General features: G+C 43.3%; 1 protein-coding gene across 1 annotated transcript; it reads left to right on the plus strand.

The window, feature by feature from the left end:
• Positions 1 to 863: 863 nt before the first annotated feature.
• Positions 864 to 24,743, plus strand: LOC101157847 (uncharacterized). The gene is made up of 14 exons (XM_004086730.5): positions 864 to 1,039; positions 13,597 to 13,997; positions 14,143 to 14,298; positions 14,381 to 14,442; positions 16,528 to 16,630; positions 16,705 to 16,790; positions 16,867 to 16,967; positions 17,194 to 17,264; positions 19,340 to 19,447; positions 19,704 to 19,774; positions 19,945 to 20,062; positions 20,915 to 21,079; positions 21,161 to 21,256; positions 21,595 to 24,743. Exons 2-14 carry the CDS (start codon positions 13,665 to 13,667, stop codon positions 23,626 to 23,628), a joined length of 3,504 nt encoding a protein of 1,167 aa, XP_004086778.2. The 5' UTR covers positions 864 to 1,039; positions 13,597 to 13,664; the 3' UTR covers positions 23,629 to 24,743.
• Positions 24,744 to 25,689: the final 946 nt, after the last annotated feature.

A 25,689-nucleotide genomic window follows, 5' to 3' on the forward strand; every position in this document is an offset into this window, starting at 1 on the left:
AAACGGTGTCCGGCGGTGCTTCAAGCTGGAAACGTCTGCCCCGCTTTAGCGTGAGCAACCATCATACAGCGTGGAATGGATGAAGACGCGTTGCAGCAAACCAGGAATGGAGTTGATCCTCAATGAAAATGGCTGCCATGGTCCTAGAAGATCACAAATCATTGAAGAAAAAAGGTTCAGCGCACTGTCTTGTGGGGTCTAGATGACCCAACTCCCAATGTTAAAGTGCCTTGGATAGCACAAGGGTTAACTGAGAGGAGTTACGGGCGCAACCCTCCACTCTGTCGTCTCGCACTTCCATTTCAGGGGAATACCAAGTGATGTCAGCACCAGGAAGAAGGAACATGAGAAATCGGAGAAAAAACAGGGAAGCCTAGAAGGTGAAGGTCATAGTGGAGGGGTACTAGGGGCAATAAACCCCAAGCTGGCAGGTCCCTGGAAAGGTGCATTGCTAGGAACAGCTAAGATACCTCACAGGCCCCTTAAGCTCCCAGGGCTCCGGTAGAGGACCTGGCTTGGGGTAAAAGGGTGGGAGGATACTTTTTTTTTTACATTTCCATGTATTTTTATTACGTTGTTCTGGTGGAACATTTGCGCATGCGTTTTGAACTCCTGTCAAGTCTTTAATTACTTTCTCCATTGACTGACTGAGGAAGCACGTGACGTGCCAAAATGACCCTGTAGGTGCTCCCCCCGTGACCGTTCCTGTGGGAGTCCCGCGTGTTTCTCTGCTCTTCTTATCTGAGCCGGACACGCACGCTCACGGCTGGGCGTGAACGCGGGACGGAGGCCGCTCATCGGTACTTCCAACTGAGACTGCGCATGTGCAAACCAGCCGGGAAAACCACCTCCCTCTTGAGCTTGACGCTTCACTCGCACGCGCTCTCCTGTGGCGTCAGAACGCTGCACGAGCTGCCGGCGCGCGCCGCTTTATAGATGCTCTGCAACTGAACGGAGATCTTAATTGAGCAGCTTCTCACGGGAGTTTATCGTTTATTTATTAATTCCACGCGCGAGGTCTCGTGTCACAGAAGCTCCGGTGAGTTTTCCTTCAAATCAGCTGTGTTTACTTTGTGAAGAGACAGACAATTAATGTTAATTTGTACAACGCGATGTTTTAAGTGATAATTAATTGTTGTGATTAACTATATAAAAATATTACAAAATATAAACAGACTTTATTTAGAATAATAGTAATAATACATGTTTTTGCTGCATTTTAACCAACATGGCAGCGTCTGTTTATAGCAGAAAACTGCTTATCAGGATCTATGATGAATTCAGAGGGACTTTCTCAGAATTCACACTTATATTTTTAGTCATTTTCGCTGCTTTTGTGTAGTTTTCCAACCGTGAATTATAATCCAGCCGTTCTTTTTAACACCAGTCAGTCATCTGTTTATGTTTACATCGATCAAACAGGTAAAGGAAATTGTGTTTTTTATGTAAAGGGACAAAAACAGCTTTGAAATGCTGTTTATTCCAGTTTTTCTTTCATACAGTTTCTATTTTCTTTCTTTAATTTTAGTTCTGATCTTTGTTGTCATTTTTGTGGTTTGCTTGTAAATGTTGGGAGATGCATTTTTCATGATTGCCCCATTTCTTTTTTCACTTTTTGTGCTGCTTACATGTCATTTTTAGTTCAATAAACTATAATTTAGAACATAGTTTCATTTTAAAATATCAGTTGGCAGGAATATGCATATCATTTTGTACAGAAAGCTGACTAGAAAAGGTGATAAATAGCCTGAAATGTGGTTTAAAGTGAATCTGTGCTCATATAAGGTCAGAGTAGCCTCCATTTCCATGGTCTGCTGTGCTTTTTGGAGCTGCTCTCCATTGTTGTGGTTTGCTTGTAAATTCTCCTGCTTCACATTCAGACGGGCAGCCTGGCCTTTAGGCTCAGCCTCCATGTTTGGTCTGTCAACAGAAAACAGTTCTGGGTTTGAAAGTGGTGAGGCCTTCCTGAAACGTTCAGGCCCGGAACGGTTCTGTCTGAGAGGATGACTTTGGAGTGCCCCCTTTGGCCCCCAGTGTCTCCTCTGACCGGCCAGGTGGTTGTTGTTGTTGGCACACGTTAGGACTGAATTTTGCCCTTTTGGAAATGAGGCTGGTCTCATGGTAAACCCGTGACACGCCAAAGTAAAAACGTACCTGACTGCTGCACTTGATCACCTGAGGAAACTGATCCACCTACGGGACCCGAACATACCTTTTAGGTTCATTTCCCTGACTGAGAATGAAATGATGACGTTTCTGTTGTTGGGAAACTCGCTGCTGTCTGTTGGTGAAGTTAAGGTTCCTGCTCGACCCTCTGACCTGCCTCAAGCTCTGCTGGGTAATATTTTAAAGGTTGGAGGGTGTTTCCTGTCGCTATGGTAACCTCAAAGACCAGGGATGCTCACCCAGCCGTTTGCTTTCCTCAACCCCCCCCCGGCTGTAAAGCACAGCAGTAAACTTTAGCTTCTTCGTGGAGCTTAAGGAGGATTTTCCAACGTTTTGCTCATTTTTTGAATCTGTAAACGGAAACTTCTCTTGTTGGTAAATAACCTTACGTAACCTGCATCAGCGTTTTCTTTTAAGGCGCGTGTGTGTGTGTGTGTGCGTGTGTGTTCCTTTTCTTTTATTTTCACCAGCATCTGTGCTCACTGCCGCTTGTCTTGTAAATGAGGCAGAAACATCTCATCTTCAGGGATTTTGGCTGGGGTTTCCATGGCGACCGTGGGACTCCTCTCTTTGTGCGTCTGACCCGCTCTGTTAAGTTTTGGAGTTTGTTGGTCTCTTTGAAAATGATGGTTTCTGTTGTAGGATCCTTTATTGGTCTTCAGAGATGATTTTTCCATTCTTTGTAGACATTTGTTTGGATTCATTCCTTTGTAGTTTCTCATGTGGTTTTCTGAAATATGCTAAATGTTTTTTAAGTTTTGGTCATCTTGTTGCTTATTTCCTTTTTGTTAAACTGATGATTTGAATAATTAATTTTCTGACCTCACTTATGAAGCAGTTTTTCATCGATCACTCCTGTATTTTTGACATTTTTTGGTTTGATATTTAAAAAATATATTTCTAATCTTCTGTTGGATTCATATTCCATCATTAAAAAAACAGTAGTCACTCAGATAGTTAAGCTCTGTTGGATGTTATGGTGGTGAACAGACTCAGATCTTTTGTTACCCTGAAAGGATTGAACACCTTTTGCATCCAAACTCAAACATTTTTGGAAAATTCATCAGGGATGTTGGGGAAATCATAAATACGTAGGCTGGTAAAGTAAATGTGAAGCAGCTGGACTGTCTGAGTTTTTAAACAAAAAGCAAAAGCAGAATTTGACTCAAATTGACACAATGTAGTAAGTCACACATGGAGGCTTTTTTTATGAAGTCCAATAAAGAAATATGAGAAGAAAAACTGAATCATAAACTGTTTTTTTCATCAAATATTTATTTAGAACCAAAGCAGGACTCCTTCATGATGGTCAAACTTCCCCTTTGATTAGTTCATTACCATCCTTGTCTTAGTGTTGGAAACAACAGCACATCATCTGCAAAGAGCAGAGGTCTTTGGTCAGAGGTCAAATAAAAGTAATTAAAAAACAAAAAAACAAACAAACAGACTGTGAGTCTGAGGGGCTTGATTTAATACACCTGTAGCCAGACCAAGTGATTGGGACACCTGATTCTAGATTCTGGATGGGTGACCACATAGTTTTATTATATTGAGGGCGGCAGTTTAGCTCAGGCGGTAGAGCAGGTCGTCTAATAACCGAAGGGTTGGCGGATTGATCCCCATTGTGGGATAAATAAAAGTAATTTAAAATAAAAATAATTAAAAGGTTCATTTCCTCTTCTGACTAAAACCCCTGGACACAACAGCCCTTACTGAGGGTGAAAAACGCTCAAACCTGCTGTAAGGGGGCCAGCGAGTAGCCCACACAAAATTTCATGCATGCTGCAAGTGACAGGTTGTAGTGAACACCCATAAAACACGAAAAGATTAGTAGGTGAGACACGCATGACGCACACATTTTTTATTTCAACCTCCCCCTCCAAAAAAAAAAAAAAAATGCACCTTCATTAATGGACTAATATTTGCAATTTTCTAATATCTTAATTTCGCACAGCTTTCATTAACCTTACAAATACTTCAGGATACACTTACAACACTCAAGATAATGGTACATTCCCTTTTCATGACGTCCCTTGAGGTGGATGTACGAGCTGCAAGGAAACTTCAAGACACACCCGTGGTCCCGTTGAGATGCGACCGCTTCCCTCCACGACCCTCTACGGGCCCGAAACATCCAAAAACCCACAGCGCCCGTACAGATCAACCCACCGTGACAAAGAAGTGCCTCTTTAACCTGACTGTGACAAAAGTCCAACTCTCTCTGGAGTTTAATCTGTCTGCTGGGTTGTGAGTTAATCTCTCACCGAGTGATACAGCAAAAGCTGCAACACTTCTGACCTGAGACAGCTAGCAGAGCATCACAACACAAAAATCCTAACTCCCTACGAATCTGTGAGCACAATCCAGTCATACTCCAAGACAAAAACTGAATTCCTTCACACAAACATCCTTCCACCTATAGACCTTTACTGGGAATGTGTGTTGCCTCATCTTTACTCTGGAAAATATTTCCAGGATAACCACAGATTTGTTAATTTAGGGGAAATCCAACAGGAGTTTTTCAGTTCAGGATGTGGAAGGGTAAAAGCTTCTTCACAGTTCTGGACTCTGGAAATCTGCCTGAAAACAAAAAAAACAACAAAATCTTCCAAATGAATCTTCTCATGTTTGGTTGTGAGATGATGACTGTATTCTGCAGAGACATGGCTGACAGACTAACAGGTGGGATGTTTTGGTTCAGCCAGTGTTCCCAGCTGCTGCTGTTTGTCTTTTTGGAACCAGTGAAGGTTTTTGGAATGGTTTAGGACACCTGATGGAAGCCTTACACCTGCTGGCATTTGAAGATGTGGATGCATCAACGGTTGATGTGAAGGCCGCTTCTGTTTTAGCAACATTACACATTTCAAACTGTCTAAAATAAACTGCTTTCCCGGATGAAATTCATTCTGGTTGAAGGTATCTCCACACGTTAACCTGGTTTTACATTAACATCTGCAAAAGAAGCTCAGTAAGAGTTTATTTGGAGCACGAGACTTGAGCTTTGCCACAACCCAAAAGCAGAGAACTGGAGATCCCATCTGGCAGACCTGTCCATGGTCGGACGGATCAGCTGGACTTCATACATGCCTTTGGACTCTTTTAGGAGCTGTGCTGTCTTCTAAACACAGATATAAAAACATGTACTGCTCCTTTTGAAGCAGAATCTGGGTCAGTGTCTTTGAGTTCTTGGATTTTCTTTTTTCTGTGTTGGAATTCCACAGTTGAAGCAGAGCCGTGACTCTGGTCTGTAATCCTCCGACTGAGGCGTCAGGAGATCTGTCACCGCTGGAGAAAGTGTGGGAGCTCTAATCCCGTCAGACGGCTCAGCGGCAAGCGGCTGGTTTGCAACCCGCAGAAATCCCAAGAGACAGAATTCATACAAATATAGGGAGGAAGATGAGCGTCTGCGTTGATTCTGCAACTCTGCGCCAGATCCCGCCTGGTGTGGGTGGAGTTCTGCTTCAGTGAATGAAGCCTGGTTTAGTGTTTGGTTGGAGAAAAATGATGCACAAAGTCACTGAGTCCTGCAAAAGCCACCTTTTCAGAACAAACCAGATGACGGCAACACAATGTTGTGGTTTTCCTTTTTTTGTCTGACTCTAGACCTCCATATAAATCTGTAATGACTCATCTCTTTTAATAACGATTGCACAGCATGAGTCATCAAAAGCTGAGTGTTTTTGTTCCGTTAATAATTAGTGCGTCTTTGTGTTTGTGTTCGCTTTGCTGTGCCACACAAAGGAGGTCAGGTGAAGTTTTTGTGTAAATATTTGTTGCTGCATTGTCTCACAAACAGGTTTCTGTGTGTGTTTCACTGTACTCCTTCACTGGAGCGGTGCACAACTAAGTAACGAGAAGTCAAACCGTCACTGAAGGCATCACTCTCAAACAGATGTTTCTGTCGGCGTTTCTTCAGGCGGCTTGATGAAGCTCGAACAAACATCAACATATCATCGGCATAAAGTTTTTATACTACGTTTTTCACAAGCCTGGGGTAAAGTGATAAAGCAATATTAAGCATATTAAATTTAAGGGTTTGACACTTTTAACATAAACTTATACAGTGCAAATGTATACAGTAGGGATGCAATGATTCACTTTCCCAAAGATGTTCAATGATTTGACATACTGTTTAGTATCCTAGAATTGTGGCATCCTTGTTAAATATAGAACAGGAACTAAGATGAAAAGCTTCAACCAACAAAGCTAATATTGGTTTTGATCTGATTGTGCTTCTTAGTGAGACATTGCAGCTTTGAACTCCTCAGATTTAGTTTATCTTTAACTGAGACTGCTTGTCAGATGACATCGATGGCACAAAAGAAGCTAAAAGTAAATAATCTGAACTAAAACTGTTTTAGCACCAAAGAAAAAAAAAACAACAACTTAGAAACACACAAAAGTGTCCGACCAATCCAGAGTTTCCTCCAGTTGAGGTTGACTTCAGTCCATGAACTAAACAACTACATGAACAACAAACTGCACACCCAAACTGAAACCATGGACACAAAAGCTAATGTAGGGCTTTGATGACAGAAATATGAAACTGGACACTTGTAACAGAGTCCCTCAGTTTTTAACAACACAACAATTTGACAAAACCTACTGCATTTAGCTTTTATTTTTTTAATAATATTGTTGTATAATTAATCTATATATGGTAAACATTAAAATATCTTTATGCTGTTTCAAGACAGTATTCTAAGCTGTTGGTCTTTGGACATTGGTTGTTGGACGATAGTAGTTGGTCTTTGGTTGTTGGGCTTTGTATGATGGTCTTTGGTTGTTGGTCTTTGGTTGATGGTCTTTGGTTGTTGGTCTTTGGTTGATGGTCTTTGGTTGTTGGTCTTTGTATGATGGTCTTTGGTTGATGGTCTTTGGTTGTTGGTCTTTGTATGATGGTCTTTGGTTGTTGGTCTTTGTATGATGGTCTTTGGTTGTTGGTCTTTGGTTGTTGGTCTTTGGTTGATGGTCTTTGGTTGTTGGTCTTTGTATGATGGTCTTTGGTTGTTGGTCTTTGGTTGTTGGTCTTTGGTTGATGGTCTTTGGTTGTTGGTCTTTGGTTGTTGGTCTTTGGTTGATGGTCTTTGGTTGTTGGTCTTTGTATGATGGTCTTTGGTTGTTGGTCTTTGGTTGTTGGTCTTTGGTTGATGGTCTTTGGTTGTTGGTCTTTGTATGATGGTCTTTGGTTGTTGGTCTTTGGTTGTTGGTCTTTGGTTGATGGTCTTTGGTTGTTGGTCTTTGGTTGTTGGTCTTTGTATGATGGTCTTTGGTTGATGGTGTTTGATTGTTGGTCTTTGTATGATGGTGTTTTGTCATGTTGACCAGCATTTATAGTAAACAGAGCTGACTATGGAATGTCACACATTCTTTGAGAGATTTCAATTTCCGTTTACATAAAAACAATCAATTTTGGTCCAAAAAGACACCTTAATCCAAAAGTTTTTGTGTTAGCTTGAGGCAGTTTCTCTATAAATGTGATAAAAGCATAATTTCCAAGACAGAAGAAAGAAACTCGACTTTCTTCAACTTTGCCCGACAGTGGCCGAGGCTGCTCAGTAGAACGCGTCTTTATGATGAATGGTGTTTAATTTTTTTCTTTCCATGTTTACCTGAAGGCATCAGTGGCTCCACCTGCTGCTCATAGTAACTCAGAAACTGTGATGAATCCGTTTTTGCTCTCTAGACCAAGGAAACTGGAGTTACAGTTCCGTTCCTGTGACTTTTGGAGCTGCAATGCTGCCAGTTCCTGCCAGGAAAAGTGTAGCAGAAGGAAGAGGAGCGTCCCCCGTGTGGAGCGGTCAGCCGTATTGGGGTCAGAGTTGCAGGAATGTGGACGCTGGGGCGGACCATAACTGGGTCGCCTGAGCGAAGCCGAGCGACGAGTCTTCAATGATGCCTTTGAATCAGGCTTTTTGTTTTCTGACTGAGCGCCTCGCTGTCACTAGAGATTTCCCAGCATGCATCCGGAGGTTCCTGAGTCAGTTCTGGAGTTATGTAAAAGTCAGGCTGCTGTGGCACCACAATGATCAGCAGAACATCAGCGGTTCTGTTCCTGTCCGTGTTCTGTTCAGTCTTCTGGGTATTTGCAGTCCAGTTCAACACTTTGCTGCTGTGAAATTTCTTTCTTTGTTGTAAACTTACAAAAGACAAAAGTGGCTTCATTCTCGCCTTAAAGAACGACCTGAATTCAATTCAATTCAACTTTATTTGTATGGCCCAAATTCACCACAACAGTCGTATCGATGGGCTTTCCCTGTTCTGAGCGGATGGGAAATATGTGCGGCTGCTTTTTCCTCACACTCGTGGTGCCGGCGTTACAGTAAAACACGGCTGGCGTGCAGCAGGTCTCCGCTAAACTAACAGCTGAGTGGCTTTTAGGGGGAAAGGACGGCGTGGATCTGCGTGTTTCTGCTGACAGCGTGGACGCGCTGCTTTCATGTCTGAGTCTGTGGTGATGGAATAATCCGAAGCACTTGAAATACTTCACTTTGCGGCTTTGCTGCAGGCGTTTTTGTTGTTCTGGGACATTACCGTAACACCTGCTTTTCTTTGCTTCTCTTAAAGCCTTTGTTGTTGTTTTTTTGTATTTGGTCCGTTTCAGTGTTGTTGTCTTTTTGATTTTTTACACACACTTGGGTTCCAAACGGCTCTATTCACCCTGAAAGTTGGTCATTTATCTGTGAGGCGTTGAAGGCGGAGCCGTCAGAGAGGGAAACGCACAACATTTGGGTTGTGTGTTGTTTGGAACCTTGTTACCACGGTGATTGGAAGCACTGATGTGTTGCCACAGGAGCACGCGTCAGCCCCCCCCCCAGATTTGACCTCTGAAGCCCTCGTTAGAGCAAAGAGGAAAACCAATCCATCAAGCTGCAGGAGGAATTAAACCACGTCCTGAATGTTTGCTGTCAAGGAGCATCTGCAGACGTCAAGAAACACTCTCACACCACACCAGGCAGAAAATGAAGAGGGCGGAGCTACACCAGCTCCATCTACAGGAGCAAAAGCTGACATTTTAAGGAGATACATCCTCACTTCTGTGTTTTTCTCCTGCTGTAAACCTTTAGATTTACTATTGACCTGGTTCAAAGGTCAAAACCTGTTTTTTGGTCTTAAAGTGACCTCATTTTACCAAGTAAGACTTCTTCTGTAGGAGGTTCTGAGCCTGTGATGTCACTAAATCCCAGACTCTGGTTGCCAATCAAAAGACCCACATAGAAGTTTGTTGAGCGATCGCAAAGCCTGTCCAAAGGCGGAGCCGGAACCCAAACAGAACATGGATGTTCTCCATGGAGAACATGGAGATGGCATGATGAGAGAAATGGTTCTGCTGAATGTGACTGTTTGGAATCAACGCAGAGACTTTAGTCTGAAGATATTCAGTCACAGGTTTACGTGATCTTAAAACTTTTTCATATGGATTCTCTAAATTGGACTTTGACCACAGTCAGTTGATATTTTGAAGACATTTAATTTATAATAAAAATGAAGGTAATACTTCTCCTAATTTATAAGTTTATTATTTGTAAATGTTAATATTTTGGCTGACATTTTTAAAATCAGTGCTGAGAATTAGCTAAAGCAAAATGCATAATGTAAAGCCAATATTTCAGTTCTAGCAAAGTGTCACCTGTTTGTCTGTTTTGGTTTATTACTGACTCGGTTTTTATTCTGCTTGAACTAGTTGAGCTATTTTAACAAGACAGACCAATGAATAAAAATGCATAAAAGATTTATTGCTGTTTTAAAGAACAACAATTAAATAAAAAGGTTTTTAACCTGTTAACAGCTGTCACAGACGATGGCAAAAATAACCTGAAATTACCGTAACTCTTCAACAGATTAAATTAATGTAACTCCAGCGGATTCTGACACGAAAAAAAGTGAATTTAGGTCAATATGAAACATTCATGAAGTGTAAAAAAAGAGTAAAAACAGCATTTTATGTTGGTAAATCCTTGTTTTTACATCATGTCGGCCTAAGGCTATTATTCTCTGCGTCAGAATCAGCTGGTCTACCTTGATTTGGCAAAATCAATTCACATTTGCAAAGTGCAGAAACAAAAATGAAAGTGTTAAAGTTAAAAAGTTACACTTTACGTTAGTAAATCTATATCAGTGAAGTGTTTCATATCGACGAAAAGCCGCTTCCCCTTTAGGCCATTATCAGTTGGTCTACTAGGATCGCGTAAAACATTTCACTACTTTAGTTTTACACATCAGTGCAGGGCTGATTTTTGCTGAAAATGCAACACACTTTACGGGCGACAGTGGCTCAGGTGGTTGAGCGGGTCGTCCAATGATCGAAGGGTTGGCGGTTCGATCCCCACTCCCACCAGCCAAAATGTCGTTGTGTCCTTGGGCAAGACACTTCACCCTCCTTGCCTCCAGTGTGGCTCCACTGGTGTGTGAATGTGCATGAATGCTCCCGGTGATGGTCAGAGAGGCCGTAGGCGCGAAATGGCAGCCACGCCTCTGTCAGTCTGCCCCAGGGCAGCTGTGGCTACAACCATACCTTACCATCACTAAGTATGAATGAGGAGTGAATGAATAATGGACATAATGTAAGCGCTTTGGGTGTCTTGAAAAGCGCAGATAAATCCAATCCATTATTATTATTAACACTTTACGTTAGAAAAGTGTAAAAAAGTTTAAAAAAAGTCAGCATTTCACCGTAGTAAATTGTTGCATAAACGGCCAAAGCTGCTTTTCTCTGTGTCTAAATGAGCTGTTTATGTTTATTGGGTAAACACTTTATGATTGTAAAGTGTAAAATAATGATTTAACGTTAGTAAAATGTTGTTTTTACATGAGTTAAGTTGAGCGTTACTGGTTCTCTGTGTTAATCATGTAAAACACATCATTTCAAAGCTGCTTTTCTCAGCTTTATACGCTAAATCTCAGGTGTTAATGTTTAAATAAGCTTTTCATTGTAAAGAACTGTAGAGCAGCTTGGTATTTTCACACTTCAGTGGAACAAAACAGTGAAAGACGTTTGAATTGAGCCGTTTTCTTTTAAAATGAACATTACTTCACTTCAGCGTGAAGAGAGTCCCTTAATGCTGGAAATGAGCTGCTCTCCAAACCATCACCTCAGGATGTGAAAGAACCTCCGTCTCCTTCAGAACCAGCTCCCACTGTCGCCTGCATTCAGGCTGACATTTGATGGGAGAACCCAGGCGACGGAGTTATGCAACGCTCTTGGCCAGGCTTTCATCTTTAATTCACCGGCCGGTGGTGTGGATGTTTGTGGACACGGATCCGGACCTCCACACGCGGGAGTCAGCCCCTGTTTTTCTTCAATAATTAATCTGTGCGGGAATGTAGCTGTAATCCGGCGTGGGACCGTTTCTGGGTTTCCTGCTGATGAGATTTCCGAGAACGCTTGACGAAGCCAGAGTTGGTGGGAAGGTGAGTGGGACTGCAGCTCCTCATCGGCGGGGATCCCACTGATCTTCAGCGATACCACCATTAGTGAGAAGACTTGATGAAGAGGAGGCCGAAGACTGAACCAATGCTTCATCTGCTGCTCGTGTGTTTCAAAATAAAACTTGGTTGGGCTGTATTATTGTTTACTTTTTATTTTATCATCAGCATAGCACATTCTCCAAAAGACTGGACAGACGTTTGTTCAGTTTCTCTGAACGGCTACAATAAAAATGAAGAAAAACAGTCAAATATTCAGAGGAGATTTACATTTATCAGAGCAGAATGGTTTGGTTTTTGTTTAACAAGTGGCTCCCACACGGCATCAGTGTAGCATAAAGGAAGAATTCAGGCCTGACGGCTTTATTTATTATTAGTTATGACAGCAGAACAAAAGAGCCTAAACTGATTTTCAGACTAAAATAAAGCTGCCCTTTGGGTTTCCATGCTTTTATTTTTTTTAACAAATCAGAAGTGAATATGAGGGCTGCTCGGGGTTTTTGGGCTGTAAAAAAGACATATGGGGTGGGGATGTGCTGTGGTGCAGTGTTTAGCACTCTCACCTCACAGTGGTCTTGGTTTGAATCCCGGTTGGGTGTGGCGTTGGCATGTTCTCCTCGTTCATGCGTGGGTAAAAACATGCTTCTCATGTTCACCGGTGACTCCAGATTCTCCCTGATGCTACGTTCACACTGGGCTCAAATGTTTGTTCTGATGATAAGTTTGGTTAAACGCTACGAAGCCCATTGAGACGAACGACTGTTGCTGTGAATTTGGGCTATATCCATAAAACAGAACTGAAGATTGAATTAAACGCGCTTATTTGTGCATTTCGGGCATTCAGAACGTTAATGTTCAAGTGCCGCTACGCAAGTTTTTAAGTCCATTTTTGCCTGACGGTTGTTGGGTAAAATCCTGTGACTCTGAACAGAAATAAGCAGAAAAAGCAGAGAGATGACGTCAATGTGATCGTATTTGATGTTACCCAGTTTTTAGCAGATGCTCCAATCCAGAATGTACAGATAGTCTTAAGCCTGGTCTTCAAACCCCTGACCCGCTCTGAACCCGCTGAGGTACAGCCATCTCCATGAGAACTGAGAGGAACTTGTAAAAAGCATCACTTTCAGGTTACTAAAGTGAAGTTAGCAAAGTTTGGTAAAATGTTGAAGAGTTATGGTAATTAAAAGAAGGTGGGTTTCTTTGTGTGTCACAGACACAGACTAAACTTTCCCAGTGGTCTTTTGTTTAGGATTGCTTCCCGACATCATTCTGTTTACATTCACTCCTGCTAGCTTCCAGCCCCTCACAGCCCCAAACTAACATAACCAGTGCAGCAAAAATGGCAGCCATATTTTATCCAACCAGTCGTACAGTTTGGATCCAGATTCCAGCTCAGACGAGGAAAACAAAGACGGTCATGGATCTTTTTGTCTGACAGTGGACGCATCAGAATAGAGCAGAGCAAACTGCGTTTTTTTCATCTGCTCCTGATTCACAATGACTTGAATTAAGAAATATTCAGAAATATCTTTTTAAGCTTAATTTTCTTAATGTTTGTCCTCCATCATGAGAAAATGCTACAAGAACACGATAAAAACACCAAACGCACCATTTTCATTGGAGTGGGTCTTTAACATCAGACCGTTAGCTCCAGTTTTGACACTCTGCAAATTACCAAAACTCTTTGTAATTCCAACAAGTGTAGAAAAGCGGCTTAATGCTGATATGCAACACTTTACTAACACAAAGTTAGTAAAGCTGCTTTTTCTGCTCCAGAATCAGTTGGATTTACGTTTATGCGTGAATGGTCAAAGACTCTGGTGTCTTTATTTTGTGTCGCCAGACACATTTGTGGTATTTAAGGGTCAAACATGGACGTTACGGGGGATCTGCTTCCTTTTGCAACTTTGTGTTCCTGTGAGAAATTTTAACTTTTGTTGTTTACTGATTGGCTCCTTCGTCTCCTCATTAGTAAATGTCATTCCTCTTTCTCTTGTTTTTCAGTTCCGTCTTTGCTCGCTCGCTCATCCATCCGACTCTGGTCTCCATGACGCGATGAGCGGCCTTCATCTATGTCCTGTCTGGCCATCATTCCAGGGGACCTCCACCCAGTGGTTCTGCTCCACCCAGCCGTAGGGATGCATGTCATGGACAGCGTCTTCCAAGGCAATAAGAGTGAAGGGTTCCCCCTCCAGGAGCAGGAGGTAGCTGTTGCCGTGGTGATGCCGTCAAGCTTCCCCACTGGATTTTATGACAGAAACGACAGGAAAACGTTGCCGGATGTTCCTGTCCCTCCTCCACCTGCTCCTCCTCTTCCACCACCTCCACCCGCGGGACCTGAAATGGGCTCCAAGAAGAAGAAAAGAATCAGGAGCTTTTTCTGGAAGACAATTCCAGCAGAAAAGGTAGAGCTGCAGCTTCTCATCTCTAGTTCCTGGCATCACGTCGGCGCCCTCCCGTACCAGCGTTTCATTTAAGGCGTCACATCTGGGACTTTTGAGGTTCTGTTGCAGGTTTTGTGTTTCTCATTCACATCATGGTGGATTTCAGGTGAAAGGGCGAGCCAATGTGTGGAGTCAGGACCAAGTGCAGCAGAACTTCCAGATTGATGTGCAGAAAATTGAGGAGCTGTTCTGTCAGAACGATGCTGCGGCCAAGCCGGGACGGACGAAGAGCCAGGGCCTGTTCAGAGAAACCAGGGAGCAGGTGGGCTGGTGGTTCACGACTGCAGAGATGGAGGGGGGCGTCTGTCGGCTTCTTCTATGCTAACAAATCCCCCTTTTTGCAGGTGTCTATTCTGGACTCCAAGAGAGGCATGAACGTTGGGATCTTCCTCAAACAGTTCAGAAGGTAAACTTTGCTTTGAGGCTCACTCTGTTGAAACCAACAGCTGCATGAAATACTAGAACACCTTCAGAGTCTCCTGTTTTACTTCATGAGTCATATGGGGAGGAGGCGGAAATACACAGGAGTGTAGTGGTTGATCTTGAACGCCACAAATATTCATACTGGGACAGATTCCAGATGGAATGGTCATAGCCCAGTATCCCAACAGCCTGTGTGAGTGGTTGTGTGTCTCTGTGCTGGACCGTCAAACCGTCCAGGGTGAAGTCCGCCTTCACCTTCACCCGACAGCTGCTGGTTAGACGCCTCCTTCACACGGATGCATGAAGGAGGAGGCCGTGATTTCAGAGGCTCATTTGTCTGATGACGAAAAACCAAACGGGTCACCAACAGGCCGACTCTGCAACACGCTGCAGGTGTCTTCCATAGCGTGACATGACTTCACGCCCTCATCAGGAGGTGTTTGCGTTTGAAACAGAGGTGGCAAAGATCCTGAGTTGTGTAAGAACGTAAACCAACGTAGCGAATGTTCAGAAATGGGTGATTCACGGAGGTTTGTGTGGCATGACGGCTCAGCCGCGTCACTGTGAGCTAGGGGAACTAAGGAGGCCCTAATAACCTAATGTTTAGTGTAACGAGGAAAATCCGGACTGCATCATGAGACATTTCCTAAAAATATCCTCTACGAACGGCCGAGCTCTGTTATCACAAAGACGAGGCGACACAATGACAGTCCTGAAAAATGATGCTCTGATTGTGCCAACATGCTGGGAGTGTGTGCTACCAAACACACACACCGACATGCAGGCTTCAGGGAGTCTGAAAGGACAAGGCGCCACAGGAAGGAGGCGTGCTGTCACTCAGCCATCCATGAGCGTCACGCACACACAAACACGCACGCATGCATGCAAGCACGCACAGTCTCTGAGTTTGGAGCGTCGCGTTCTCTCAACAATCATCTGAAGGCCTGAAATAAACGCTGACCCCCCCCCGTTCAGACGTTTTACAGCCGTCTTGATGACAGGATGGAGGTTTCCCCATTGACTGTATGTGTGAACTGGACCAAGTCGGCGTGAAATCACACAGAAAAGGGTTTCCTTCCAGCTGCAACCAATTGAAGTCGATTCAGACGCCATTTTTCCTCGGTACCAACGGTCCGTGTTGGAGCCAGACGACATCATTAAGCAGAGATTGTTCAAAGTTGGTCTTAGTCGACGTTTCCATGGCAACCACCCCTGCCAATCAGGAGTCAGTTTGTTGGAAGGCCACTCACTTCTTAAAAACGGGCTACGCAAAATCTGTCAAAAAATTGGACGTGGGGTCTAGCAAGCTCCACCTACTTTTATTGAGGCATCTGATTGGTCAGTTTCCAATTTGAAAAACAACACAGAGGCAACGTTTGAATGAGATCCTGCTGCTCTGCAGAAACTATGTACTAAAAAAAAACAACATAAATTTTATGATTTCCGCTAAAAACTGCTTAATCGTAGTAAAAAGACATCTGGAAATGTTTTTGCAACAGAATTAATATAGTTGGAGTGGGACTTAAACTGTACCGCTCACAAGAAGAAGACGACTTTAAGATTTTGTAGCAACTTTATTTAAATTAATTGAACTTTCAAGAATATAAGATATTGTTTGATGGGTATAGTCAACAATAAAATCTCTCTTTATTTTTTCAGCATTTATTCTTGAAATAAACTTGAATTCTGAAGGGTTCTGAAGGCTTTAAACTCTGTGACCTTATGACCTGAACGATGCAGCTTTTCTGTGGATCTAAAAACATCTGTAGACAAAATGTGTTTCTTTTAGTCGTTGAAGCACAAACCAACAACAAGCTGGTTTTAAAAGTGGACAAAAGCAACAAACTGGAGAAGATTTTGTGTCAGTAACTGTGGATTTAATAAACATAAAGCTGAAACTGATGTCATATTTCTATAAATGTACATTTATCGCTGCTTAAATGTGTGGCAGACACTAAACTATAATCAGGAACAAACATTTAATTTCCAGTTGTCTTGAATTCTAACGGATGCATCATTTTAGCACATGCAGGCATCTGTCTCTGCTAATTAAAACCTGTCCCTCCAGGTCCAACGAGGCAATTATCGAGGACATTCGCCACGGCAACAGTGAGTCATTTGGGGCGGAGCCTGTGAGGGAGCTGCTGAAGCTGCTGCCAGAGACGGAGGAGGTGAGGTTTGCACACCGGCAGATGTTTGAATCCAGGAGTGAAGAGCACAAACACGAGTCTGCTGCTCCCCACAGGTGAAGAAGCTGGAGGCGTTCAGAGGCGACGCGGCGCAGCTGGCGCTGGCAGATGCCTTCATGTACCTGCTGATCCAGGTGCCCAGGTGAGCCCTCCTCACCTGAGCTCTAAACAAGGCGTTCTTCAGTGCCTGACCTTTTTCTAACGACCCTGCTCTGCAGTTACTCCGTTCGCATCGAGTCCATGCTGCTGAAGGAGGAGTTTCCCGCCTCCTGCGACGCGATGAAGCGCGACATCAGCATCCTTCGCTCCGCCACCGAAGGTAACGACCTCGTCAGGTATTTCAGGAGTGTGACCTTCCAGACGTCTTCACTCCTCCTGTCTCAAACTCACACATGTGCTATTATTGGCAGCGTGTGTGTGAACTTCATCACCGCCTGAACCGCTAACGAAGCTGCCGAGTCTTCGAGCCATCACACGTTTTAGATTCACAAGTTCTCCTCCTAACTCTCCTTCTCTCTTTTGTTTTCTTTTCTGTTTTTTTCCAGAGTTAATGAGCTGCAAGGAGCTCCATGCTGTTCTCCACTTGGTGCTGCAGGCCGGAAACATCCTCAATGCTGTAAGCAGAGAACTGCTCTCATGAATAATTGGACAGGATGTGAGGAACGAATGGATGCTTCAAAAGAAAAGATTACTGCTGTTTAGCCACTGATTCAGCAAACGTCACGCAGGAGCAGGACTTTGATTGAACGTTTGAGTCTTGATGACCTCATAAGACAGAAAAATCCTCTGATAAAAGATCTGTGGTCTGGGATCAGACTCTGAAAGCATTGCTGTGTGATTTGGGACTTAAAAATGACAGCCAGGACAATGACAACAAGTCAGTTGTCAAACAAAACTCATCTCAGAGCAGTTGGTTTCTGGATAAACCATCCGGGTAATCTGGTGAAGGCCGCAGCGGCCTCAGGCCTGAGAAGCTCCAGGAAGCCCTCAACCCAGAAGAATGCAGTCATCAAGTTCCAAAAAACATCCAGAACCCACAAAATATGTGAAATAAGTGATAAAATACTAAACATTGGGGTCAGTACATCAAGGTTTGGCTTCATATTTAACAAAAAAAGGTTAAAAAGTTGTAAAAACTCTTAAAAAACACAAAGGAATACTGGACACACAAACAGGACATGTTCCCATCTTGGATTGTCTTCGTCGTTGAGGTGGCAGAGTAAAGTGGCGTTCAGATTCCTACAGATATGTCACATATTATGGTTCTAGATCAGTGTTTTTTTTTGCCGCAGCTCAATAGTGTGCCGTGGGAGATGGTCAGGTGTGCCGTGGGAAATTGCCCTCATTCACTGATCTTAAAACATTTCCCATCTCCAGGATTTCAGCTCTTTGTTCATCCAAACCGGCCATGATAAAACACAGAGTAGTTAGGAATATGAAAGATCATAAAATACTTTTTTTCTTTGTGTTTATTTGATTCTATCAAAGACATTTTGATAAGAATGACGGTACCGCGATTTAGCCGCAGCTACAGCTGTTTTCTGAACAGTCCCGCCCCTTTAACTGTCTCCACCAATCATTCTTGGAGGCTTAATCACATGTCATCAGTCTGACCAATCAGAAGTGGTTAAAGTCTTCACTTCCTTGTTCTGATTCTGCTCAGAAAGACTCTCAGTTCCAACAAAAATACCAGCTAAAGCCGTGGAACAACTGAACAAAACCATGAAGCTCAGAGAAGAGAGTCTGTCTGCCATCACTACATCTCCCATGATGCATTCTGTTAAAGTGACAGCGTCTCAGCATAAAATGAGTCTTCCCTGGTAAACGTCTTGAAACAACAACGAACACATCAACCAGTTTTTAAATCTTCTTGATGAAATCAGAGGTCACAGGTCAACAGTTTAGTTCTCCTTCAAGGTTTGTGTTCATTAACAGCCAAACATCCCAGAGTTTGGTCCAAGTCATCTTTCTAACTCAAACACTTTTCTAATAATGTCTTTGGATTATTTTAGATGTTAACGTTAAGAAGAAGGAAAAACAACATTGATGAAACAGGACAAAGGCGAAATGGCCAACAGACAATTAAACTAAACTGAAACAGTTTAATCATCTAAAAAGAAATAAAACATTTTTGTTAAAGTTTTCAAAGACTTCATCTTTGATTAAGACAAAAGAAAAACTAATAAAACTTCAACATGTTCACTTTTTGTGGAGCTACGGAAAACAAATATTATTTTTTTGTGTAAGATGTATCAAACATATTGTGATCACATTGTTCAAAAAATTACATTTGCCTTTGCACTAACATTAAAAAATAAATCACTATTTAGAAAGAAAAGATTTGTTTCTTGAGGTTACATAAACTGGAGGGAAAAAACAACTACCAGGATAAAATTTCAAATAATTTAGTTGAAAATATTACAGAAAACTAACTTAAGTTTTATTACATCTTTTAGAAAAAACAGCTGCAAATTCAAGCTTTTTCTGCCACAATTATCACAAAAATGCATGTGAGATTGTGGAGGGACTGCACATCAATCCAGACTGAGTTTCTCAATTTTTAATGTTTGGATGCTGGCGTGCCACAGGATTTATGTTAAGGAGAAAGTGTGCCTGGGCTCAAAAGAGGTTGAAAACACTGATTTAGAGTGTGTTTTTTATATTTTGACCCTGGAGTTCTGTCTCTTTCAGGGAGGCTACGCAGGAAACGCCGTCGGCTTCAAACTGTCGTCTCTTCTGTCTCTGGCTGACACCAAGGCCAACAAACCGGGCATGAACCTTCTCCACTTTGTTGCTCAGGTGAGCTGCAGCCTCTCTGTTTGAACTGCTTCCTCTTTTCCTGAGTGCTAACTGGACAGTAAAGGACACGTTTGTCTGGGTGAAGACTGGATAGTATTATGCTTTGGTTAAGGGAATCCTGGGAAGAATGGGTCCAAACAGATAAACAGACTGTCTTTAATGCTAAAAGGATGTGATGGTGTGTTGGTCATTTTCCACTTTCCATTTTTGAGAGAAAGCTTCTTAATAAAAACCAAACCTTTCCTGTTTCCTTCAGGAAGCTCGGAAAACAGACGAGAAGCTGCTGGAGTTTCCTCACAAGCTGCATAACGTCCAGGCAGCGTCCAGGTCAGACATGACTTTACCTTTAGGAGACTCTGATCCACCAAATCCTTGTGGATCTCCACCATTAAAGAGCCAACAGCGCCCCCTGCTGATGGTGTGCTGCAAACATTCTCCTGTAGACAACCTTCAGCAGTGTGAAAACACCGATGTTTTTATCTCATGTGGTTCTTTAGGATCTCCTTGGTAACTCTGGATGAAGAACTACAGCTGCTGACTTCCCGCACGCGCTCACTGGAGGAGAATGTCCAGAGAGACACTGAGCTCCTGCAGCAGCTGGACGCCTTCCTGCAGGTAAGACGCGACCATCACACGCAGCTTTGGTCACCAGTTTATTCATTTAGACATGAAATGTTTTGTTTCATAAAGAATAGGCGATGATGTCATAGGTTGTAAAGAAGACCCTCACTTCCTGTCCAGCATTGATACGATTCTGAAAGACTTACAATTTAAACTTACTAAGTTTGGGAAAGACCCTTCGGTTTCCCAGTTGGTACGTAGGCATGGGCACCGTTTGGACTTTATCCGGTCCTGGTCCCAAACCCGTTTCTCTTTAAACAGCTCTGGTGTCTAAATGGTGCTTCAAACAGGAAAAACAAACCAATTTTTTCCAAAAACCATTTAAGTGGGACAATTTTATTTGTCATATGTTTGCTTCATTTTGGGTATCTTTGTTTTGTTTGTTTTTTTGCTTAATGTGATCTAAACAAACAACAAAACTCTACAAAATTAAATCCTTTTGTCCTTATATTCTTTTCACTGCTATAGTAAAAACATTATCCAGTGTCCCCTCGCTGTATCGCGGTTCACCCTATGTGACCTCTCAGTTTGGTGGGTTTGTTTTATTGCCATTAAGAATGTTTTTGTTTTTTGGCAGCACATTGCGCTCTGCGTTCTGATTGGCTGTATTCCATTGTCTGCTTTACAGAGTGCCTTCAGTCTGCTACGTTTATATTATTCTTTGATTGTTGAAAACGTTTAAACTTTTAGAGTTGAAAAGAGAGAAGTGTAGAAAGTGTGTAGTGAGGAGTTTTACAGCCTTAAAACACGTTCAAAAGATGAAGCTGACTGCTTTCCAGATTTCAGCAATGGCTGGTTATTTTTAGACGAGGGAACGCTGCATAATTATTTTGATGTTTTTCCCAGAGCGCCACGTCTTCTCTGTGCTCCCTGCGGACCAGTCGACAGCAGCTAAAGAAGGAAGGCAACGATCTGATCGACTTCTTCTGCGAGGACGTCCACGCCTTCAAGCTGGACGACTGCTTCAGCATCTTCCACACGTTCTGCTTGAGGTTCACGAACGCCGCCAAAGTACGTCCTCAGACGGATGACGATGAGTAAATGGAAGGAATGAAGGAAGGAACAGATGTCATTTAATCCTCTCCTTTAAAGGAAAACATGGAAAGGGAGGCAAAGGAGGCGGCTCGGCGCCAACACACGCAGGAAGTGGAGGAGCTTAAGAGGCATTCGTGGGCCGGAGGAGAACAGGTAGAAAGACTAAAACGCCACGCACGACCGAAACATGTTACACCAAGTAAAGAATTTTCTTTAACCTGCTGTAACTCTTTGACCATTAACCTAATCTTCATAATTCCAATGGATTTCCAATGGAAAAAGCTGAATCCGATAGATTTACACTCATTATGGAAACATTTGGATACTGTAAAGTGCTGCATACCCTGTCAGAGTCTGTCAGAATGACGTTATGTACGTAAACGGTTGAAGAGTTACAGTGTTTTGAAGATCGTCATCACTGGGGCTAAAGCTGTAGGGTCAAAAGGTTAAACTTTGGTTAGTTTCTAATTTAAATCAATTCTGTGCCGCAGGCAAAAGGAGCTATCGGGATGCGCTGCAGCAGTGAGGCAGACGTGACAGCCGCCTCGTTGCTACAAACTGAGACCAAGCACCTGATGGGGCTCCTGAGCCCCAAGTCCCATCCACGGTCCCAGCACAAAGCCTCTCAGGATCGCGCAGGAAGCCTACGGCGAACGCGCAACTCGCCGTCCAATTTGTCGTTTGTCCTGGCTGAGCGGGAACTAGCCACACTGTTGGAAATGGGGCTTGACCCAAAAAGTCCTCAGCCAAGAGGACTGAGAGGAATCAAGTCACCTGAACAGAGAACAAGACCGCCTTCCCCAAGGGTGACCCCTGCCAGCCCACCATCAGGATCTCCTTCTGGGCACTGCGAAAACACCAACCATGCCGCTTCACCTCACCTGAACTGCAGTGAGACGCACAAAAACTCTCCACTCGTCTCTGAATCCACGCTTACCTCAAATCTAAACGAACAGCCAGACCACAAAAACCACGAAGACGATAAAGGAAGGAAGGAAGATCTTTCCCAGAAGACGACTCTCTCCACTTCAAGCACAGACGCTACCAGAACAAAGACAGACGATGAAGGATCCAGTCATGGAGTTCCCTGCAGGGATGAGAAGACCCAAGGAAACCCTTCCAGTACAGACAACATGTGTGTAGTTCTAGAAAAATGCACTCTGGTCTCTGAACTGAAAGCATTCCAGCAGGAGGGGGTCACCAAACCAACTCATCACCCCAATGATGTGGTGATCACAGATTTGGAAGAAGATGGCACCGACCAACCTGGAAAGACCGAAAGAGCCGATGTAGAAACCACCAAGAAGCCCTCGTCTTCCTCTCCACGAGAAGGAAAAGAGGACAAGGTGATTGTGTGGTGTGTGACAGGCGTGTGCGACGCTGTGGGTGAAAAGAGCTCCACGCTGTTGGAGGGTCATCAAGACCAGAGCTCTCCTGCCTCAGACAATTCTTCAGACCCTCGCCTCCCCAACGAAGGAGCAGTTGCGCCCGTCAGCAGCCAGCCTCAGCCCGCGTCCCGTTCTCAGACCGTGGTACCAGCAGCTTTCCTGGGGGGTTGTCCAGCAGAGTCGATGCCCTCTGCCACCTCTAATAAAAAGTCCAATGTGGCGGAACAGTCAAAAGTTGACGGCAAATCCAAGAAGGATTGTAGGAGTTCATCTGAAGTTCCCCCTAAAAATAACAAAGCTTCACCTAAAGCCAAGGACCTATCTGCTTCTAAAGCCCGACTTGTGGCGACAAAACCTACAACCTCAGCAGCAGACAGATCAAAGCCGGTCCGCACCCTCACCAAATCTGAGAATCAGGAGATGAGGAGGGTCGTGCCCATCAGCAGAACCTCCCAAAGCTCTTCGTCCTCAGCCAAAGTCTCTGCAAAGCATCAGCAAACGCCTCTACGAGAAAGACCCTCAACTGCTGCTGCCCTCCGACGATCCAACACCAACAAGACCCCAGAAACCAGAGACTCCAAGGCTTTAGACGTTCATGCGTCTGTTCGAAACCAGAACCAGGACTTTGAAAGAAAGCCATCGCTGAGAAAGCCCCTAACAAAACCTGCGGTCCAAGCAGAGGAGAGGATATGTCGCTCCACGCTGAACGTGCTAGCTCAAGGCAGAAGAGGGGGGACCGTCAGCGCTCCAACTACTCCTCTGCATAAGACCACCTCACCGACAGTCCAGCCGGGTTTCACCCGAAGCACCGCATCCTCTTCTTTCAGAAAAACCCACTCCACCCTCGGTTCCTCTGTTCGTTCCCAGCCGCCCACAGTTGGTTCCCTCAAAACCTCCACAAAAAACACACCTGCTAGTCCGTCGGCTGCTGCATCCACAAGGATGGTTTCTCCCAAACTGCTGGATCCTTCCGGTTCCTCTCCCACATCCACCTTAAAGAGAAATCGAACTATCCGATCATCCACCCGCTCGCCTCTTCACGGCCTGACTCTCCATCAGGGCCACAGAAGAAACAACAGCGGCAGCTCCACTCACTCTAAGGATTCTGGGAAATCCTCAAGACCCAACTGGAGATAACCAGAGTCCTTCTGGAGACGGACGTTGGAGGATTTGTTTGTAACTCTTTAATAATGGGTGGGCTCTTTCCTTGGTGCTCATGGGAGCGACTGTTCCCACGGGGAGAAAGAAGGCATTTCCAAAAAACCTCTGAGCGGGAGATGAAGGCCTCCAAGTCAACCTTCAGCTCTGGTCTTTGACATCCATGTTCTATGCATTTGTTTAAAAAAAACAAAGTATGTTTTAAACAATGATTCCCAGTGGAATCGGGCCCGGTGGGTCGGTTCCTTAAAGGCTCTGGCTCTTTATAGGCTTGTTCTGCTCCTGACTTCTACTTTGTCTTTGCCGATAAAGTTAGAGAAGATTCAAAATTCCACTGGAGAAGCTAAAATCCACTGAAATGTTACAGTTCAGGTGAAAACCTTAAAGAAAAGTTTCTGTCTTTGTGCTGAAAAATAAATGGGCGATCCACCAGGATCCAGGTAGAACTGAACCGAGCTGCTCTTAGCCGGTCCAAAGTTCTCAGGGTTCTGCAGCCCTGGTCCGGTTCTGTTGCTGACGGGGATCCGGGCCGATCTTCTGAAAATACTTTCAGCTTTGTCGGGTATTTCATGAAAAATGTTGACCCCAAATTGAGAAGAGAAAATAGAGACTAGAATTTCTTCAGTTCATTTTCCTCAAGTCAGTATTTGTTATTTTTCACCAAATTACTACAAAACTCTGCACGGATATTTACCAAACAAATGATTTCCTTCGGAAAAAACTTTATTTAAAGTGAGGCATCTGGACGCTCAGCTGGTGCTGCGAGAGACGACAGTTCAGTCTATTTAGGAGAGACGTCTGTTCGTTTTTTATCATCATTTCTAATGTCTAAATCTCACTGATTCTCATTTTAAATCGATTAATCCATTTTAGAGACGTTTGTACCTGGTACATTTCCTTTGATTCAAGTAAAACTGTATGTTTAATTTAAATGTATATATTTGAAACAAATGACTTATTTCTGGTCTCTGAATCAAAGAATCAGAAAGGCTAAAGATTCTACTTTGTCTGAAAGAGTTAGTATATTTATGTATGTTGTCTCTATTATATATGAATAAAAAGATGAGTTTTGCTAATAAATGTTGTTCTCTGTACATCTGGACTCAAATTCTGTCCTTTTCTAAATCTGCCTTATTTTAATTCAGTCAGTAAGGATTAAACAGAATGTCGATGTCGACGTGACGAGCAGATAAACTAAACGGATGGTTTCTACGTCACGGACACATTCAGCTTTATCTGCAGCTCATCTTATAGTTTTCATGAGCAGACGAGGTCCGCTAGTTTGTAGTTCTTTGTTCTTTACACGAAAAACACAAAAAATGGAATCAGGTTTTTTTTTAAATAACTGAATGTAACACACTTCCAACAGTTCAACAGTTGCTCCAGACATGACACCAAAGGGGATGTAGTGGGTTAAGGAAATGCTGCCATCTGGTGGACTGAGGTCAGACCTGCAGGGCAGCTGCAGAAAGGCATCATGATGCTGATGCCTGTCTGGCATCACACAGAAGCAGGAAATGATGATTCACAACTTTGAAGAACTGGAAAATGGATGTAGAACATCTGCATTCTTCCTACGAGTGCTGGTCTGTCATTGGCTGGATTTTATTTCTGTGCTCAATGCTTGAAGAGTCCACTTTTCTCCGCTTCAGAATCAGTTTACGTTGATTGCGTAAACACTTCACAACTGTAAAGGAGCCCAAAGCTTCTTTTGTCAGCTTCAATATCCTTTAGAATCACATCAACTGTATAAAAGTTACAGAGCTCCGGTGTTAAACGGTTGATCTTTCAGTTTGATAGTTTACTTCAGTTAAAGATTTTAGTCTAAACTCAAAGATGTAAATGTTCATTTGAAGCCAGAACACATAAGCGTTGTTCGTTAGTGCTTAGATTCATTTACTAGCAGCCATAAACTTCCAGTTGGTTGTGTAACATTGATGTTGTGCACATAAACAATTGTATCATCTGCACACAACTGGAGGAAAAGACGGGATCACTGATGAAAGTTTAATGTTTTAAAAAATGAAGACACTTGCGGAA

Source organism: Oryzias latipes, chromosome 18, assembly GCF_053564925.1.
Source record: "Oryzias latipes strain Hd-rR chromosome 18, Olatipes_Hd-rR_3.1".
Classification (NCBI taxonomy): domain Eukaryota; kingdom Metazoa; phylum Chordata; class Actinopteri; order Beloniformes; family Adrianichthyidae; genus Oryzias; species Oryzias latipes.